Genomic DNA, 21604 nt, shown 5'->3' with positions numbered 1-21604 from the left:
AGGTGGACTGGCAAGTGTGAAGTCATGTGTTCAAGCAAGAGAGTATCCGTTTCATGCATTAGCTAAGAGAATTTCTGACAGGTTTTTAAATCAACAAAAACAAATAACAGATGATAAAGGCAGGTGCAGTATATAGGTTATTTCTATTCTTTCCAATTTCTGACACCTCAAATACACTTAAATTGACGCTTACCCACATCCAGAAAATACATCCCCCCAAATGCAGTAAGTCAACCTAAATAATACTGAGCCCTAACTATATTTGCAAGTATTAGTCACATTTTATACATATATTCTGGGATATCTAGGATATAGATGTGTTGACTAAGTCCACAGATGAAGAACCAGCTTTTAAAAGGAAGGTTTAAAAATGCCCAATGACAGGCTAAATAAGAAATTAGAAGACAGCTTGATCTCACTCTCACTCTGTAAGTTTTTGAAGCTAGAAGTTGTTATGTTAATGAGTAAAGAGTTTCATGTCTTTTGATACCTCATTCATTATTTTATAAACTTGAATTTGTTTATTTTACCTTATGTGGCCCTCCCAAATGGCTATCTAGGAAGGTAATGACATTTCTGGTCAGAGTAAACAAGTAGAAATAGGCACTCTAGTTCCTAGTTTCATATGAAATGAATGTTCTGATCTCTGCAACACAACCAAAGAGCTATTTAACAGATAAAAAAAAATAGCAATTTGTTTCTCAACCATTTTATTTTTGTTTCTATGCCTTGACTAGTTAGTACGTGTTAGGTTTTCTTAGTCAGGAAAGTATTAATTCCTAAAATTATCAAAAGATTCTTTCAACCTTGGCATTTTTATTAAGTATCAAGAAATGCTACACAACTCAGTCCAAGAACTTCATCTCTTCTCTATCTACATTTACTATCCAGGTAATCTCTTCAAGTCCCATGGCCCTAAATAGCATCTCTACACTGATCAATTCCCAAATTTATATCTGCCTCAACCTCGAGATTTACACATCCACTGCCGACTCAGTATCTCAAGCTGAAACATTGAATAGAAAACTCAAAGTCAGTATATCCAAACCAAATTCTTAATTTCTGCATTCCTGCAACCTGCTTCTCCCAGTGTTCCTCATCTCAGTAAATGGCATCCAACTGTTAATGCGATCATGGAGTAATTCTTGACTTACTCATACCCCACACCCAATCTAGGTTATCATTCCTACTACCTTCAAAATATATTCCAAATTCATCTCCCTGATAACACTTGAGGTTCTCTTGTCTCAAATACCACAACTGCCTCCTAACTGGTCACTCTGGTTGCATCACTCTTGCTTTTCAAAGTGTTAGATCAAGTCACCACCCTGCTCCAAACTTTCTAATAGGTTCCTATCACATTGAAAATAAAACCTAGATGCTCAGTCAAATCTTGTTAAGTCTTATCTAGGCCCTGGCTACCTCTTCTTCCTATTTTCTATTATTCTTCCCCAGCTTGTTTACTCTGTTCTAGCTCTTTCCTATTTCTTAAACAAAAAACACACTACTGCCTCAGCACTTATGCTCATGCCCCAGAGAGAAGGATGGAGTCCTTCATATCATTCAGACCTCTGCTCAAATTTACTGCCTCAAAGGACTTCCCTAACCACCTAATATCCCCTTATCTTGTTTACACTTTCTTTACAACACTTATCATTGAACTGCTATGACATCATACACATCTATATAATATCTACCTTACCACTCACTAGAAAAGTGAGCACCCTGAAGGCAGTGATTTTTGACTAGTATTATTCCCTACTGTATCCCCTGGGTACAGAACTTGGCATAAAGTAAGTCCTCCCTTGGTATCTGCAACAGATTGGTTTCAGAGACCCCTCACAGACACCTAAACTCAAGGGATGCTCAAGTCCCTTATATAAAATGACATAGTATTTGCATATAACCTAACACATCCTCCTGTATACTTTAAATCATCTCCAGATTACTTAATACATAATGCAATGTAAATGCTGTATAAACAGTTGTAAATACCACAATATAAACACTATATGAATAGCTAGTGGTGTGAGGCAAATTTACATTTTTTGGAACTTTCTGGAAATTTTCCCCCCAAATGTTTTCAATCTCTGGTTGGTTGAATCTGCAGGTGCAGAACCCATGGATATGGAGGGTCAACTGTATATAATCAATATTTGTTAAATTGAAGAATGAATATTCCTTCTGTTGGAAAGCACAGGAGGCAGAATGCTGGTTTTTATTTAACTCTAAACAGAGGACTTAACCACTGATATCCCAAAGGACTAACTGTCCAATGGACTGCCTGGATAAAACATAGGCATACAACAAAGATTCCTCAAGAGTTAGAGATTTTTGGTCCTAGAACTGATTTGCTCTGTCATAAAAGAATCATATGCCAAGACATTTCTTCAGAAATCTCTACTATACCTTAAAAACAAGTTTTGCTTGAACCACATGTAATATGGTGGTAGCAGTATGTTACAGCAATTCTGAAAGATCTTATCCTAGAAAAGGAAAAGGAAAATGCCCAAGGACCTTATTTTGTTCATTACTGTATCCTAGTGCCTGGCACATAATAATCACTCAGTGAATACAAGTTAGTCTTTTTTCTCAATCAAATGAGGTGGTTTAATAAGAGATGGGTTCTGCTTTAGAAGAATACGCTGGGCTCCTAAGATATCAAAAGAAATAAATACTAATCAGCTTTAAAATGAAAACTGTCATAACTAAACCCAATTCCTTTCAAAGACTTAAGGTTCTCCACCTCAAAAAAATTCACATAGTAAGATACATTCCTGTTTAATTCAGAGGCCAATCCTTGATTTGGTAAGAAGGGAAAATGACGCTTAACACAATAGCTGAGCCTGGAGTCAATGGGAAAATACAAAAGTGTAATTCACATGTGAGGAAAATAAGATAAAACTAAGAATTAGAAAAAATGTGTATACATGTAAAGAAGTTGTTCATACACACTTTCAAAAATGTATTTTACACATTCTTACTTCCTATAGGAAATACATATAAGGAGGTCATGTGCTTTGCTAAAAAAATTTTCTCTCTTCAGGAAATGAAGAAAAATTAATAATAATAATAGCAAGTATGTATTGTGCACTTGTTACATAACATACTTCATGCTGAGCACTTACACATATTATCTCATACAATCCTCCAACAATCCTTTGCTTTAAGTATTATCATTTTACAGTCAAAGAAACCAAAAACCGTAAGTATTTTGCTAAAGATAACACAGTCAGTAAACAGCGAAACTGAAATCTAAGCCTACTCAATCTGATTTTAAAGTTTATGATTTTAATCACTATTTGAGATTTTCAACAAATTGAGGAGAAATATACCAATGTAGAGGCTGGGAGATTTATTTATTAAGAAAAGAAATTATACATTTTTTTGTTTGGCTGGATATCTAGCATAGTCAAGTCCTGATTAGCTAAAGTGCTGAAAGAGTGAAGATGTATCCTGGTAAAAATGTTCTCAGTAACTAAAACATAATCAGTTATTTTCTTGATTTTAATCTGTTAGAAATTAACTGTAACGATATACTATTTTGTCTAAGTAGAGTGTACTGAACATAGTTCCATCTTTACTTTTTCATGATCTCTAAGTACAAAGGCCAACCTTATATAGCACTGAAGACCCAGGAAATCATAGAAGAATGGGTGGAAAAGTATTATTTTGACTCAAATTACAGTCCCCTGAATTAATTCCACTGTATCATATTCACTTTCATACCTTTGCAGACGACCTTCCTCTATCTAGAATGCTCTCTCTATGCATTAAAGAATAACTCATATTTATCCTTTAAAGCCTGGTTCTTCTCATGTCAGAAGCCATCCCTAACCTGGTCTTTCCCCCTAGATATTCAATAACTTTCTCTCCTCTGCCTGGGAGAATTGTATTGCATTATATATTATAATATGTTTGTTAAGATGATGTTCCCCTTACTAGATTCACAACTCTCTTTCGGCAAAAAAAAAAAAAAAAAAAAAAAAAAAAAAAATCGAGTAATTTTTTTCTCCAACACCTAAGCACAGAAGTGGGAATGGAGTAAGCCCTGAAAAAATATTAGTTGAATAATGAACGTAGTCTTTCTTTTTCAGTTGATTTGGAGGGGAGTAATTAGGTTTATTTGTTTAACTTTAGAGGAGGTCCTGGGGGTTGAACCCAGGACCTTGTGCATGCTAAGCACACGCTCCACCACTTAAGCTATACTCTCCCCCTGAATAATGAATGAATTTAACGAACAGAAGAAATACTTGTTAAACCAAATTAAACTCTGATCTTGTGCTACATTTATCTGAGGGTTTTTTCCATTAAATACACACGCACAAATAAAATTTACTTAAAGCTCTAACTCACTGCAGTTTTAAAGTGATCACTCTTTTTTCTTTGATATGCTTCTGTATCTAAACTTCAACTTCCTAACCTGTGTTATTATTTAGTTATCAATCATATACATGGAATCTCTACTTATCTGGGATTCTTATCCTCCAATCTTTGTATCCTCAAATATATATACTATATATAACACTGTTCACTCAGTACATGATTAATTCACTCCCTCATTTTCTCAAATGTCAGAATTAGCAGTTTCTTCTTTAAAAGACAATCTTTTAAATGCTCTCCATTCAGCCCTGTTAGGTGTCTTACGTCAGTAAGTATTTAAACTCTAGAGCTTTCATTTTCAACAGTGCTGAATTTAAGAAACCTTATCAAAAGGAATGTCTCTTCCACATTCTCAATGTCCTGTACACCAAGAAGCCATGATATAGCTTCTTTATAATCCAACACACTGTCCACCCGTGGTCTTAGGACAAATAAAAGTGAGTGAGAAGACTGACTTAATATTAAGTGTGGGAAAAATAAAATGTAAAACAAGACAATTAAGTCAAAGATTCATATTTATCTATGGGAATATAAGACATAACAAAATATAAGGTAACCAAACTTTCATTAATGATGGAATTCACATTCATCTGTCAGCCTTTTCTGGAAGGAAAGGATATATATATCTATATCATATTTTACTAGCAACCACTTCAAATCTCTATACTCTGAATCATCTTCATAAATCAACAGGATTATTTACTTTCTTTTTTTATAGTATTTCTACTTATAATGATAACCATGCTCTGTAACGTGGTTCACATTCAGCAATTTAAGCAATGGTATGGATTTTCAAATGCCCACAATCAGAATTTCAAAATTCAAAACAATGTGCATTTCATTCTCTTTAAAGAGCAAGATGACTTTAGACCAATTTCAGCTCCTATTCAACATCACCAGTATCACTTGATTTCTTTGTGGCAACTAGATCCAGTTAGAAAATCAAAAGGAACTAAAAGGAACTAGAAAATGTTTTTAGCATCTTGTCACTATGACTAAAAAAACACAACAAATGAAAAAACTAAGAGACATTAATTATTTCTCACTTGCATGTTTGAAAAAAAGCTGATTAAGTTTTCTAGGAAACATCGGAACTAACTACATTTTTCAATGCAAACATCTAAAAGCAGTAAGGTAAATATCTATTCAGCTCATTTCTTCTTAGTCTGCAGAGGGAATCTCTATTGGTAGGTAATGTAGATTAGAAGTATTTGGTATACAGTTTTTATAGAAGAAGTATCTGGTATATGTAATTTAGTTCCCACTATTATCAAATACTTTGTTTTAAAAGTTATGCAAACCTAACTATGGAGAAGTAATTCCGCATTTAAGAGTGAAAAGAATGTGTACACTGAAGTACTTATGGATGAAATGATACAATGTCTGAAGATATGCTTCAAAATAAGCAGGGCGAGGGAGAAGGAAGAAAGGCTAGCAGAAGAGGATATAGTGTGATAACCAGGTGTGGAAAACTGTTAACGCTGAATGCTGAGTACATGAGAACTCTATACTACTCTCTTCATTTCTGTGTATGTTAGAAATTTTCCATGTTTAAAAAAAGGAAAAAAGGAACAAAATAAAATGGAAAAAAAAATACACTCCTGTCATCAACTTGCATATGTCTAAGAGCAAATGACTAAAAACTATGGTAGCAAAAACAATTAATGCTAAAAACAAAATGTTGTAGATTCTCCAAATTTAAAAAAGTTAGATGCTCAATAAAGGGAATATAACTCTGAATAACCAATAAGATTATTAGTTAAATTTCTGCCATCACTTGATGCTATAATTTACTAATCATGTTGTATCAACATCACACTGCCCTCAGCACCCCTAATGAGGCAGTCACCAACAAAGTGATTTCTAAAACATGAAACAATAGCTACCATTAATTAAGATGACATATCCTAAGTATGAAAATCTAACCTCTCCATACAAAAGAATATAAACAAGAAAATTACAAGTAATTTAAAGAAAGATGATTTTTTAAAAAGACTAGTAATATAGCTCAAAATAAAAACTACCTTCATTTCCCTCTCTTATGATAGCCAGAGTTAAGATAGCTCATGCTCCTGGAAAGGCTGACACAAAGTCGACCTCACAGGGGATTTCAGTAAGGCTGTATATTACCTTTAAAAGACTCAGATCAACACACATAACTCAAATAACAACATGAAATTACTTAATAGAGACCCACCACATACACATATATTAAACTTTTCCACTGTGTGCAGGCAGATCATTTTAGGTAGGACTGAATGTGTCCAAATTCTTTATTCCTAAGGAATGGAAGACTTAAGAATAAAGCCTCAATTGATATTGCTAATACTATAAAGTCACAATGCTTAGATATAGGGAAGTTATGCTCCATATTTTACAAATATAACTCAAGAATAGGATATGAAAATTGCTTTCTAGTCTTGATCCTTAAAGACTATGAGTATTTTCTGTAATTATTACAAGCATTATTATTTTTTACAAGCATTATTTTTTAATGTCTAATACATATAGGAGACTATATACGTATGTATCCATATGCACAGATAGACACAATACCCATGAACCTACTATCCAAGTTAAAAATTACAGAAAATGTTAAACTTTTCACAAGTTTACATGACATTATTACACACAGAACATGACAATAAATAGAAGAGACAATCAGATCATTTTTCTTAAGATCCCTCCATTATCTTACTGAATCCTGTAATTTGTCGTATTAAAAGACCTTTCTGAATTTCTTGTTCTTTAAAAAATCCCTCCCTCCCTCAAACATACAAGCTAAAGTATCAGAAATGCTCTGCTTCCTCCATAAACAAAAAGCAATAGTCATAAAAATACATACTTTTAATTTCCAGTACTAAATTCTTAATAGTCTGTCAAACACCAGATTTCACCCCAGAAACACTGTTTAGATGCATGTGTATCCAAAAATGACATTAACACCTCTGTACATAAACTGGCTATAGAAATACATGCAAAACAAGATAAGGAATGCAACCAATGTTTGCCTCCTTTTCAAACCAGAGAAGTCCTTCGTCCCAAAACATCAGGTGACACCAAAATGTATTTTTTAGCTACAAAGTTGCACATCGAATGTACAGACTATAACTTCCTAAGAATAAGTAATAGCAAAAGGTCTCCGCAATTAAGTCATGAAATCTCAACTTCTAAGAATGTTTCCCTCCCTCCACCTTGCCCTTTGAAAGCTCCCACCATCATGTAATTCATAGTCTCAAATGGATTAGAATCTTTTCAAGGACAAAGGCCATATATTATTAATCTCTGTGTCTCCTGCGTAGAAATAATTCAATAACGTTTGTTATAACTAAGATAAATTCCAGGAAATGAGCTTCAAAACACCTCAGCCCCAATGTAAAACTGGAAAGAGATGAGTTCGAGAATAAAAATTACTATTTTTATAATGTAAAAGAATAAAGCTATAAACACTTGTGTTATAATATATTCTCTTATCACCTAATTCAGTATCATGTATTAACACTGCAGAAATAAGTTTGCAAAGAAAAAAGAATAAAATACAAAGAATTAAAAACAAGATCTTAACGTTCTTCTGTCAGCATGCTCACTGTCATAGAATCTTTCGTCTCAAACTCATACCAACATCTCCACCCCCAAACAAAACATTTTTTTTTAGAAAGGCTTTTTAAATGAGACCTGGATACAAATTGGTTCTACTTCATTACAATTTAATTTCCTGAAATTATATGCATAATTTGTGTGATTGTACTTAATGTTCATTTTCTACAGTGAGGGTTTTTTCATCAGATTCTCAGGATAAGTGACCCCCAAAAAACTTTAGAAACCAATCTAGCAAATCAAAAACATTCCATTTTCCAGAGAAATACAGTTAAGTTGGCTTAATTCAAGTATTCTTCCCTCATATTGATAGGGGAAATCCTCACTACAAAATTAGTCTTTCAAAGAATTTCTTCAGCCCAGCCAAAAAGTTCCAATATCCACAGGCACGTGTAACAACAATTTCATACCTCCAAAGCAGTTTACTCAGAAATGCCAAAAGAAAGTACAAAAGGCAGCACACTCTACCACAAACTGGCCACCCTATCAGATTCTTAAATACAATTGTATCCTTCCGTATTAACATGTCTGGAAGATCTACATTCCTTCCAAACTGAATAGACTTTTTAGGAAGGTTTCCCAGTTTCAATTCCACACTGACTTGTCTGCCTACTGGGCTCACTATGTATCACTGTCAAGACAAACCCCCTCATATGTATCCAGGCTGTTTCAACAGGATCACCTTGATTATTCTCACCCAAAGGCAGGGACTATTATTGAGGAGCTACTCAATAAATATTTTGTCGAATGAATCAAAGAAAATCCTCTCTCCCATAGTTTAAAGTTAAGATGTCAGCCCCCATGCAGCTGCCCTGGTACAAGTTAAACTATGAAAGACATCCCTCCCCCAAACATACAAGCTAACGTATCAGAAATGCTCTGCTTCCTTCATAAACAAAAAGTAATATAGTCAAAGAATATCTATTTCATACAGGCCAGCCTGGCAAGGACAACGTATGTCTGAATACATGTCTGAAACACAACTGATCTCTACCAAATAACCATCCAACTAGCCACATATGCCCCTATCTTTCCAACAAACTCAGATTTGCCTGACAAAGATCTCCTGAGAGACCATGGTATGGTGACTACAGTACTGGACTAGTAGCCAAAATATTTAAGTTACAGTCCCAACTTTGTCACCAATTTAACACATGACCTTGGAAAAATTCTCTCTTTATGCCTCAATTTCCTATTTTGTAAAATGGGAGAAAACATCTATCCCACCATCCTCACAGATTCAGAATCACAAATAAACTGAAAGAGCATTCAGAACAAAATAAAAGCTTTATTCTAGATAAAGTATTAAAATAAACTCAAGTCAGCAAAAAGGCCATCCATTCTTTATATCTTTATAGTAATTGTTCAGGTAAAGATGTTCTAGGCCTTTACATTTACACAATTCACTTTATTCAGAGGAACAAACTATTCTTAAGAGTAATTGGCTATAACAAGTTTCTCCCATTCCCTGACCCCACATTTACATGCTACATGTCTAAAATACTGCCGTGACCTCTCTTTCCCAACAAGTAATAAAGCACTCCCAACCTTAAAACACATACATATATCAATCAGCAGGGAATATACCAAATTTTATTTTAAAAATAAGTCAACTTACAAGGGGAACTCCATTACACTTATACAAATACGAGCAAAGTCTTCCGGAACACTTTCCTTCCTCGCATACACACACAAACACAGCCGCTATACACCAACAGACCATCTGTCTTCCAGACCAAAAACAGGTCTTTCCATGCACAAACTAACCAGTAACATTTATTAAACTTACAACGCTGAGATAATTCTGTCGTTCCTACGCACCGGTTCAGCGTGTCGGGGACACCCCAGACCTGATCACACAGGTAAACTACACTCAGAAGATCATCCCTCCTGCCACTCTTACCCCTTGAACAGAGCAACTGGACTACGGGGGTAGGATGCTCCAATGGTGCCTCCACAACACACAAACTAACCTGTCAGGGGCATAGCCGACTCCGCCTCCACTCGCTTACTTTCCCGCCCCCTCCCCCAAGCCAGGAGCCCGCCTGTCAGGGACACCCCTTTACCCCAGCCAGGAGGGACTTCCCGGTAAGCTCAGGATCCCCTTCCCTACTCTCCCCTCCCCCATCCTTACCACAGCTCTCCCGGAGGTCCAGGTCCGGGAGATGACAGTAGCTCCCAGGAAACCAAGGATTGAGTCGCTGAGAGAGTACTTAGGCCCAAAGGCCTCCCTAGGCGGTTCTACTCACCGTGTCAGAGGCCGAGGCCGAGAAAGATGAGAGTGCAGGGAAGTGGGGAAGAGGGGGCGGCCGCCACCAGGCTCCTCCGCTTCCCTTGGTCCACAGCGGATCCCTCCCGCTTGTCAGGAGGCGGCCAGCGGGTGAGCGGACTGGCGGAAATGCGAGAGAGGAGAAGGGAAAGGCGTGGGGCTAAGCGGGGGAAACTGAGGGGAGGCGGGTCCCGCAACCGAGACGGGGATCGTCTCCCCCTCCGCAAAGCGAACCCAAAATGGCGGCGGGAGCGGCGGCGGCAGAGCGGCGGCGGCGGCAGCTCCTTGGGAGGGAGGGAGCGAAGGGCGCCTCGTGCCCCCCCACCTCCCACTCCTCCCTCCTCGCGTTTTCCACCTCTGTCCTCCCCCCTCACCCGACTCGGGCGGCAAACAGCGCACGCCCGCCCGCACGCGCCAGAGTGTATCTGGGCTCGTCGCTCGCTGCTCCCACCAACCACCGCCTTCGGCCGCCTTGCGCGCCCGCCAGCCAGTACGCACTCGCTCTGGGGCGCCTCCTCGCACAGTCCCCCACTTCCCCTCGGCCCCTGTCAAGCCAGCTCTGGCGCGGGCCCTCACGCGTACCTTCAGCAACGCGAGCCCAAGCCTACTCCTCCTCCTCCTCCACCACCTCTCCTCTCCTCCCCCCTTCCCCGCCCCCACTGCCACCAACCGCCGCCACGGCCGCCGCCGCCTCCTCCTCCTCCTCCTCCGGCCCCCCCCACATACCCTCCACCCCTCGCGCGTGCGCCTCCCACAATCCCCCCCGCGGGACTGTTCCATTCCCGTCCGCTGCAGTAGTGGGGGAGAAAATGACATGCGAAGCGGGCAGGGCTTGCTATTAGGACTGGAGTTACTCCAGTGGCGGATAGACACATATAACTGCTTACCTCCCTGGCCGCGGCTCTGTGGCGCCACGGCTCACTTTCCCCAACCTCGTCCCGGCCGCGGTGAGCAGGTCTGGGGCGGCCTAGCTCCCCTCTGCTAGCGGGAGGTTGGAGACCGCGGCGGCTGCGCGTTGAGCAGCTTCCTGCCATTCGACCGGAGCTTGCTTCTCTGTTGCGGGACGAGCGCCGTGGAGCCGGTCCTTGACTGTGTCTGCGGTTCACCGCGTCAGGAGAGCTCGTCCGCGACTCTCGGTGAGGGAATGGACCGGCACGGGGGTTGTGTCCATGAGGGAAAGGAGCAGGATTCGGAACCTACATGAGGTAGGGAGTGAGGCCAGTAGAACCGGCGACCCTCCTAGGGGGCTTCCTTCCGGGCTCTGTGTTGGAGACCTGAGACCCAAGGAAGAACCGGCGCGGTGGTCGGCTTTGTCTTTCTTATTTTCCTTTTTAAGCTTAGATTTCTCGGATTTCACACCACTCCTTATACGCGATGTTTTTGTGCGCTTTTACGCAATCCCTATGGATGAATGATATATTTTTGACCTCATTAGGCAGCCTGATGTTAGAGGATAAAGAAACCATTTATTTCGAGTTCAGGTCAAGACTCGGTCTCTCATATCATGTGTGCCATTAAGAAAGTTATTTTTCTTGGCTCCTTATCAACAGGAAACGAAAAATTGGACATAAAAATAGTTAACTCCAAATCTACCTTCAGGATTGGTGTGTGATAAAATACATGTAAAGTAAAAGTAGCTCCTAGGCACAAGGAAAGTGCAGAGTGTTACCGTTCACAGTGCTCACGATGTCGATAAAGTTTGTGGGTGTAATTGGTAGTTTGTTTCCTGTTCTTCCAAATCGTTAATAAAACAATGCAAGATTAGGTCCGTTAGATTTCTGTGGCTACTGATAACTTGTTTCTCAAAGTTCTGTATGAACATTTACTTTTTCGTGTTAACTGAATTCAAGAGAACTATGAACTATTAAAAGTCCATAGATAATCCCAAAGCTTTCTATTCTAAATCTTTCGTTTCACCCAAAAGGTAAAGCAGAATAAATTAGGGGAGGGATCCACTTGGGTTTCCCTTTCCTTCATATCTGTGGGCTTTGAGGGACCTGGGAATGGTTTGAAAAATCACTGTGCTAGATTAATCTCAAAGGCCTATTCAGGCTCTAAAGTTCAAGCAGACACTCCTAAATTTCCCCCTTACCATGTTTCAATACATTGATCAGGTTTTGGGTTTGGTTTTTTTTTTTTTTTTCTTTCTTTTTTTTAGAGGAAAAAGAAAATTTGCCTTAATTACCTTACTATATATTTGTTTTTCCGAGCCGTATCTTAAGTCCTCTTTCGTGGAGCCATTTAGGAGCCTTTGTTTAATTGTCGTGTATACAAGTGTGTTATCCTACCAAGAACGTTTTGTTTTTGTTTTTATTTTTGTTTTTGAAGGCAGGGACTAAGTCTAACATTTCTTTTATTTTTTTTAATTTAAACTTATTTTATTTATTTATTTATTTGTTTAATTGAAGTACACTCAGTTACAATGTGTCAATTTCTGGTGTACAGCACAATGTCCCAATCATGCACCTACATACGTATATTCATCTAACATTTCTTTTATGTTCTTTTGTAGTCTAGTGCAAAGTAAGTCATGGGAATGTTGAAATGAATATAGATAATTAAAATATGAGAAGGGAAAGAGAATTAACATTTGTGGAATACCATGTCAGTGGAACTTGTGTTCCTGTTTAATCCTTTAATGAAAAACACTGAAATAGGTCATCTTATCCCCATTTTACAGGTGAGAAGCCTGAGGCTCAAAGAGGTCCAGTAACTTTAGATTTTGGTTTTAGATTGTCTCTTAAAAACTTAACTATTTTCACTATACCACATTGCCTTCATAGTAAAATTTCTCATCAGCAACATAATTGCATATGCTACAAAGAAGAATACTTTTAATGCAATTCCACTGCGCTGGTATATAAATAAGGTTACTTATGGTTTCTGCCTTTAGCTTTCAATAACTGAATTGTCAGCTAAATATAGACATGAAAGATAGTATTCTGCTCTTTAGTGTGTGTCCCAGTGCCTACGAGAGACTAAAATACATTAAGTGCTGAATAAAATAACCTTACTGAATGAATGAACCCTGAATTCTTTGAACCAAGGAAAGTATGGAAAACAGAGTAATAGTTCTCCCAAAAGATGTCCATGTCCTAATCCCTGGAACCTGTGAATACATTATATTACATGGCAAGAGAGAATTAAGGTCACTAATCAGCTAACCTTAAAATAGGGAGTTTATCCTGGGTTATCTGATAGGCCCATTGTAATTACAAGAGTTTTTTAAAAATGGAAGAGGGAGACCCAAGAGTCAGTGTCAGAGCAATGCAGTATGACACAGGCTTGACCGCTTGTTGCAGGTTTTGAAGATGAAAGGGCAACCTGTAAAAATTGGAGAAGTCAGGAAAACAGATTCTCTTCTAGAGCCTCCAGAAAAAATACAACCCTACAGACACTTTGATTTTTGGACTTCTAAACCACAGAACTCTAAGGTGATAAATTTGTGTTGTTTTATGACACCAAGTTTGTGGTAATTCATTACAGCAGCAGTAGGAAAATTACACAGAAAGGGGAGCCAAATGATGACTAGCCTCTGAAGCACTCTGGTTGGTGGTTTGGTGCTTTAACTTAAATGAGAGTATGATGTAAGTGAAACTTCGTTAAATACAGTGATAGGTACTCAGCAAAGCTGCCTAGATATCCAGTGTTTCCCTACTGCTCTGCTTCTCCTGGCATCAGTCCTCAAGCTGTAAATACACAGCTAAGTTCTGTGATATTGCTGTATAGCAGCAGTCTTAGCTAAACTGCCCTCAAACTTCCCTGCTAGAATAGAAGTAATTAAACATTTATTTCATGGTGCTTCCTTGCTGGAATGTTGTCTAAATGCAATGCAGATTAGCAGGAAAAGCTCTTCAGTGTACATTTTTAAAATAAAGTTTCAAGTTTTTAAAGATAAAACGTACTGGAACACCATCAGGGTAGACTTTACATTTGACAAGTTATGGTAAATGCTGTGTAAATGTAATAGTCTGTTTTCTGTTAATTGTCTATTTAACAAGGGAGAACTCTGAAATTTTTGTTGGGGTACCACAACTTTAAACTCATGCTTCAGCCTTTTAGCAAAGTAGAAATATGTATGTCAGCCTGCCTGGGTTCAAAGCTTAGCTCTTCTCTTTGGTAGCAGTGTAAACTTGTGTAGAAACTTTGTAGTAGTAATAACTGGTATTTATAAGTCATTTAATCCTTTTAACAATCCTATATTTAGATACTTCCATTTTAGACATGAGGAAATAGACACAAAAGTTTAAGTAACTTGCTTATTAAGTAAAAGATCCCTGTTTCAAATCCTAGCAGTTAGATTCTTGAGTCCATGCTGTTAACTATTCTGCCATACTTGCCACTCTGTATTTTTGTTTATAAATTGGATATAATAATACTAACATCATAGAATTGTTTTGAAGATACAAGTTAATTCACATAAAGCTCTTAGAACAGTGCCTGACCTACAGACAGTGTTTCGTAAATGTTAGCTTATTGCTATTATGGTTGCTTGAGTTTTTTTGAGCCCTGGATTTTTACTGATGTGCTTTAGTAGCTGAAAGAAAGGGAACATCAAAGCAGATACTCCTTATTCCTGCTTTTCCTAGCAAAGCCCTTGTATATCTTTTATATGTTTAGTACTTTAAATTGCTCTTAGCTTGGTAAAAATTATATTACCAGAGGAAGAAAAGATGTCTGGAAAACACTACTCTAGTTCTTATCCTTGTTTTACAGATAGGAAACTTGAGAGAGAGAGAGAGAGAAAAGACATTTTTACTAGCTTAAAACAATGTAGTTTTTTCCTGCAGAGAGTGTTATATGAAAGATACTCATCTGAGAAACCAAAGAGTTTATCAGACATTTCCGAGGGTAGATTTAAAGGATTCATTAGGGGGTTGTTGATTTATTTTTTAAAAATTTACTCTTTACCTGGGTAGGAACATGGTTCAGAATTCAAAAAGTACATTCTCAAAAAGCTAAAAATAGAATTACTATATGACCCAGCAATTCCATTCCTGGGTGTATAGCCCCCCCCAAAAAAACATTAATTCAAAAAGATGCATGCACCCCAATTTTCATAGCAGCATTATTTACAATTGCCAACACGTGGAAACAACCTAAGTGTCCATCAACAGATGAATGGATAAACAAGTTTTATATATGAGTGTGTGTGTGTGTGTGTGTGTGTGTGTGTGTGTGTGTGTGTAATATCTATATATAGTGGAATACTACCCAGCCATAAAAAATAACAAAATTTCGCCATGCACAGCAACATTGATGGACTTGGAGGGCATTATGCTAAATGAAAGAAGTCAGACAGAGAAGGACAAATATTGTATGATATTACTTATATGTGGAATCTAAAAAATACAACAAACTAGTAAATATAACAAAAAACAAGAAGCCTTGTAGGTATAGATAAAAGCTAGTGGTTACCAGTGGGAGAGGGCGGGGCAATAAAGGGGTAGAGGAGTGAGAGATCCACACTATTGGGTATAAGATAGGCTCAAGGATGTATTGTACAACACAAGGAATATAGCCAATATTTTGTAATAACTGTAAATGGAAAGTAACTTTTAAAATTTGTGTTAAAATTTTTTAAAAAAAAATTTTAACTTAAAAAAGAATTCAAAAAGTACAAGATACCACTCTCCCTCTTTCCCTGCCCCCACAAGAACCCATTTTCTCTCCCTGAAGGCAAACTATTATCAATTTTTGTATATCCTTCAAAATAGTTACCTTTTTACAAACAAATTGGATAGATTTCCCCTTTTTTACACAAATGACAGCTTGCCATATACGTTGTTCTGCACTTCATTTTTGTTTTGTTTTTTACTTAGTATATATTGGAGGTTTTTCCTCATTAATATGGAGAGAGCTTCTGGGATTGTTTTGTTTTTTCAAACAGCTGCGTGGTGTTCCATTGTATGGATATGCTGTTTATCCACTGTGGACAGATATTTAGGTTCTTTCCATTTTTTAAATATTAGAAACAGTGTTGCAGTTGAATAATTCTATATACATAGGGACCTCTGTGTATTTAATCACTATAAAAATGGTTTTCCTTGGGTCTCATAAAAACTGCTTTTTTAATATGGACACCTTACTGAAGTTTGGACAGTTTTATTACATAAACAATATTAATATTGCTAATTGTTGTTAATAACATTAATGAAATAAAAATCAAAAAAGTACCTGCAACATTAACACCATAATAGATAAGATTGTTTTGTGTATATCTTTTTTCTTTAAGTCATTATCTTTATGGGTCCCTACTTCAGAACCGTAATCTAAATGTATAATTGGCTTGAGATCAATATAGGTATGTCACTCAGCCCTAAAATTCTAGGGTGTTAAGCCAGGGTATGTACACTTAACATGCCTTTTGTGAAGCCTTTAGAGACCCACCTCTCAGATGTTTCACCAGTCTAGAGTCGATTTGTTGAGGAATTTTCTAGGTTTGTTGAGAATTATCCAGAATATTCTCTAGCCTAGGAAGCAGTCATAGTCCCTTCCATTCCCTTCTTTCTTTGCTTTCCCCATTAGAAGGTTGTAAATTGCACCATCACTTGCTCCTGTGTCGTTTGGAGACTAAATGTGTATTGTTTCTAGCAAAAACACCTAGTGTTGGAACACTGAGAGCTTGGAGACATGTATACTGTTGAAGTTTGTCATTTTCAGTCCGCTTCAGAGAAACTCCTTTACTTCTGTATCCCTAATGCTGTTCTAGAAATCCAAATTTGGGGAAATAGTTATTATGAGGATTATTTTTAAAAGGCAGCATCACAAATTCTGTTTTTTTCTGACTGAAATTGTGAAAACAGTGACATTGGTCTTCATGAGCTAAATTTTTCCTATAGGACTCAAGATTCAGAATAATCTTTCTTAACCCTGGCATTATTGAAATTTGGGGCTGGGTAGTTCTTTGTTGTGGGAGCTCTCCTGTGCACTGCAGAATGTTTAGCAGAATCCCCGGCCTCTATTCACTAGATAGCCAGTAGCACCACTCCCCTAAGTTGTGACCACCAAAAAAGCTACCAGACATTGCCAGATGTCCCCTGGGGGCAAAATTGCCCCAGCTGAAAAGCTCTGTTTTAGAAAAAGAATTACTGATCATCAAGAAATTAGTCTAATTTCAAAAAAAAAAAAAAAAGAAATTAGTCTAATTTCAATAGAGAAAAAGTCATGGCAGACTAATATCCTTTTTTGTCAGAATTTCTAGAATGGTAAATCAAAATAATGCCATTATGTATCATATCTTCATTCAAGTAAGACATTTGACAGTCTCATCATGACTTTTTGGAGAAGTACATACTAAATGTTTAATTGGTTGAATAACTATACCCAAAGACTACATGTTACCTAAGTGGGTTGAAATTCCCTTAACCATTGACATCTGTGCAGTCTTTCTCACTTTTAGCTGCACACTGCAATCAGCGGGGGAATTTTAACATATACCTATGTCTGAGTCTCACTAACAGAGATTGTGATTTAATTGGTCTGAGATACAGTCTGGGCATCAGAAGTTTTAGTTATGTCCAGGTGATTGTAATGTGTAGCCAACATTGAGAACCACTGATCTGGGCTATGCTGGAGAAGTCAAGTAACTATATCCTGTTAAATTGTTACTTGAATGAGATCACTGAGGATATAGTTTTCAGATTTTTAATTTTCACACAATTTTTAAAGGGTAGGTAACTTGTTGGTGATTAATTCAGAAAAACATTCAGCTCTCCATAAGTGGGATCCTGCATTGGATCCTGAAACAGAAAGAGGACATTATCACAAAAGTTGGAGGCATCCAAATAAAGTCTGTGGTTTAGTTAATAGTATTGTAACAAGGTTACTTTCTTAATTTTGATAATTGTACTTGGTTGTGTAAGATGTTAACATTAGGGGAAGCTGGATGAAGGGTGTAAGAAAGCCCTTTGTACTATCTTTGCAGTTCTTTTAGTCTAAATTTTTTTTTTAATAAAAGCTAAGAAACTATTACAAATGGTTACCATTTGCAACACTTATCTGTGTGATTCAAGGTTTGTTATACTGGGCATACAAAATATAAGCTGAATTTCCCTTGATGCTGAAATTGATATGAAACTATAACTCTATCCCATAATTTCTGATTTAGAATTTTATCAAAACAACTTTTAGTTCTCATTGGTTAACTTTATAACAAAATGTTAAAAATTGTGAACCTTCAAAAACTTATTAATAAAGAAGACTAAACTAAAATAAGGTTCAAATTAATAAAAATGAATTTTAATAATTCACTTATTCTTAGCCAAGATTAAAATCAACGAATAGCTACACAAATAGAGTGTTGAAACCACCTTGGAAGAAATATGGTATAGTGATGAGAAATGTTGGCTCTGAAGTCCAATAATTACATTTAGCTCCAAGCTTGTCCATTTTTTTAACAGTACAGTGGTTTCCAAATGTCAGAAAAATTGATTTTGCAGATCCTCCCATAAAGAGGTAAAATCTGCTTCTTCCCACCTTTTGAATCTGGGTTGGCTTATATGGTCTGAAATAGAATGTGACAGACTGTGCTGGTTCTGAGCCAGGTCTGAAGAGATCATTTTTAGCTCCCTTGGGCCTTCACTACTGCTGTGACAAGTCCAAGCCACACTTTGAAGAGGATGAGAGACAATGTAGAGCAGAATCAGTCATCCCAGCTGAGGCCAACCTCAGATCCATGAGGATGCCCTTCAGAGATAGCGAGATATGGCGCAGAGCAAAAGAGCTAGCCAGCCTATACCTATAGACATGTGAGCAATAATGGTTATTGTTTTAAGCCACTGAGTTTTGGGGTGGTTTATTATGTAGCACCAGCTGATAAAATGCTTCAAAGGATGCTGTGATGATAAAATAACATAAAGCATATAATGTACATTCGTACATTGGCATATAGTAGTTAGTGCGTGTTAGCTTCTGCTATTGCTGTTATTTTAATATGGCTAAAAAGCAACATTTTTTACTAGCTGCTTTATTGAGAGTCACATACCATAAAACTCAATATCTTTAAAGTATACAATTCAGTGAGTTTTTAGCATGCTCACAGAGATGTGTAACCATTACCACTATCTAATTTTAGAACATTTTCATCACCCCTAAAAGAACCTATCAGTAATCAGTCTTCATTCTCCCCTCTCTCAGCCTCTGACAGCCACTAATCTAATTTTCTGTCTCAACAGATTTGCCTATTATTGAGATTTCATATAATTAGAATTACATTACATGTGGTCCTTTGTGATAGACTTCTTTCTTTGTGTTTAAAGATTCATCCATGTTGTACCATGTATTAGAACTTCATTTCTTTTTATTACTGATTAATATTCCATTGAATGGCTATACCATTTTTAAAAATTCATTCATCAGTTGATGGACATTAGGATTATTTCTGCATTTTGGCTATTGTAAATAATGCTGCTGTGAGCATTTGTGCACAAATTTTTGTGTGTACATATTTTCATTTCTCTTGGGTATATAACTAGGAGTAGAATTGCTGGGTCATTTGGTAACTCCCATGTTTAAACTTTTGAGGAAATGCTAAACATTTCCAAAGTGAATGCACCATTTTACAATCCCAGCAGCAATGTATGAGGAATTCAGTTTTTCTACATCCTCCCCCAACACTTGTTATTGTCTGTTCTTTTTTATTTTAGCTATCCTTGTGAGTGTGAAGTGGTATCACATTGCATTTTCCTAATGACTAATGGTGTTGAGCATCTTTTCACGTGCTTATTGGCCACTGTATATCTTCTTTGGAGAAACGTCTGTTAAAATTTGTTGCCCATTTTTGAGTTACCTTGTCTTTTTATTAAGTTGTAAAGAGTTCTTTATGTATTATGGATACAAATCCTTTATCAGATATATAATTTGCAAATATTTTCTCCCATTCTATGGGTTAACTTTTACTTCCTTGGTAGTATCCTTTGAAGCAGAAGTTTTTAATTTTGATGAAGTCCCAGTATCTATTTTTATGTTTGTCAATTGAGCTTTTGGCGTCATTAAGAAACCATTGCCTAATCCAAGGTCTCAGAGATTTACTCCTGTATTTTCTTCTAAGAGTTTTATAGTTTTAGTACTATCATTTAGGTCTGTGATCTATTTTGAGTTAATTTTTATATTTGATGTGAGGTAGGGGTCCAGTTCATTCTTATACATGTGTATATCTTCTTGTCCCAGCACCATTTGTTGAAAAGACTCTTCTTTCCCCCATTGAACTATCTTGGCACCCACGTTAAAAATCAGCTGACTGTGATGTAAGAGTTTATTACTGAATTCTCAACTTGGTTCCATTGATCTGTAGATATATGAATCAGACATATTTGATCTATAGGCATATGCTAATACCACATTGTCTTGATTACTATAGCTTTGTAGTCAGTTTTGAAATCAGGAATATAAGCCCTCCAACTTTGTTCTTTTTTTTAAGGTTATATGGGCTATTCTGAGTCCATCACATTTTCATATGAATTTTGAAATCAACTTCAAAATTTCCTTAAAAAATAAGAGTTGTAGCTGGTCACAAATGGGAAAGGACAGTATTGGAGGAGGCAGGGAGTTGAGATAGTTGAAATAGGAGAAGACTGAGAAGAACTGATGTTAAGAAAATGGAGCTGGTCAGAGATGGTGGTGTTGGGTGCCAGGTGATGGTAGGTATCAGGTGATATTGAGTACCAAGTGGAGATCAATGCTGGGTGGTGGTGGCCACTGGGTGGTTGTGTTGGTATTTACCAAGACCACCCCTTTGGTTCCCTAGGAGCACTCAGAAGTCAGCACATTATACTTATGGCTATGATTTATTACAGCAGAAGTATACAGAGCAAAATCAGCAAAGAGAAAAGACACATTGGGCAAAATCTGGAGGAAACCAGGTGTAAGCTTCCAAGAGTCCTTTCCCAGTAGAATCACACAGGACACAGTTAATTCCTTCCACAAAAAGTTGTGACAACACATAAAATGTTGCCACCCAGGGATGCTTAATAGAGTCTCAGTGCCTGGGGTTTTTATTGGGGCTGGTTATGTAGTCATTATCTGTCTAACATGTGCTAAAATTTCAGACTCCCAAAAGGAAAGTAGATGTTTAATGTAAACCATGTTGTTTATATAAGTAGCTTAGGCACAGTGGCCCACTCTTACCAATTCTGGGAATGATGGGAACTCTCCTGAAATCCAAGTTCCCAGACACTGGTTAAGGGGCAACCTTGCAACCAGGCCTTTCTAAGGATAGCAGTCTTAGGCCTGCTCTTTTAGCTGTTTTCTGCACAGTTGGATTAGGCAGCAGCTGGTGGTGGTGGGCGTTGAATGGTGTTAGACAGCAGTGGAGGCAATGTAAGACAGATAAAGAACAGGGGACAGAGGGGACCT

General features: G+C 37.3%; 2 protein-coding genes and 1 pseudogene across 8 annotated transcripts in view; 2 read left to right on the top strand and 1 right to left on the bottom strand.

Moving 5' to 3' along the window:
- The window catches only part of ASH1L (ASH1 like histone lysine methyltransferase), a 152408-nt gene extending 141514 nt beyond the window's left edge, over window positions 1–10894 (bottom strand). The window contains exon 1 of one of the 5 annotated variants that reach the window (XM_032464077.1): window positions 10832–10894. The gene's annotated coding sequence lies outside the window, so the exon portion shown is untranslated. Of the gene's footprint in view, window positions 1–10229; window positions 10662–10831 lie in introns of those variants that run through there. The other 4 variants (XM_032464076.1, XM_032464078.1, XM_032464074.1 and 1 more) reach the window with 4 other exon arrangements.
- Window positions 10121–11358, top strand: LOC116658711 (annotated as a pseudogene).
- The window catches only part of DAP3 (death associated protein 3), a 27557-nt gene continuing 17209 nt past the window's right edge, over window positions 11257–21604 (top strand). The window contains exons 1-2 of one of the 3 annotated variants that reach the window (XM_032464104.1): window positions 11404–11454; window positions 13552–13683. In XM_032464104.1, the coding sequence (XP_032319995.1) occupies window positions 11419–11454; window positions 13552–13683 (168 nt within the window). In that variant the 5' untranslated portion in view covers window positions 11404–11418. Of the gene's footprint in view, window positions 11455–13551; window positions 13684–21604 lie in introns of all 3 variants that reach the window. The other 2 variants (XM_014567990.2, XM_014567989.2) reach the window with 2 other exon arrangements.

The sequence above is a fragment of the Camelus ferus genome, chromosome 21 (assembly GCF_009834535.1).
Source record: "Camelus ferus isolate YT-003-E chromosome 21, BCGSAC_Cfer_1.0, whole genome shotgun sequence".
NCBI lineage: Eukaryota > Metazoa > Chordata > Mammalia > Artiodactyla > Camelidae > Camelus > Camelus ferus.
This window is presented reverse-complemented; position numbering and strand designations above follow the sequence as displayed.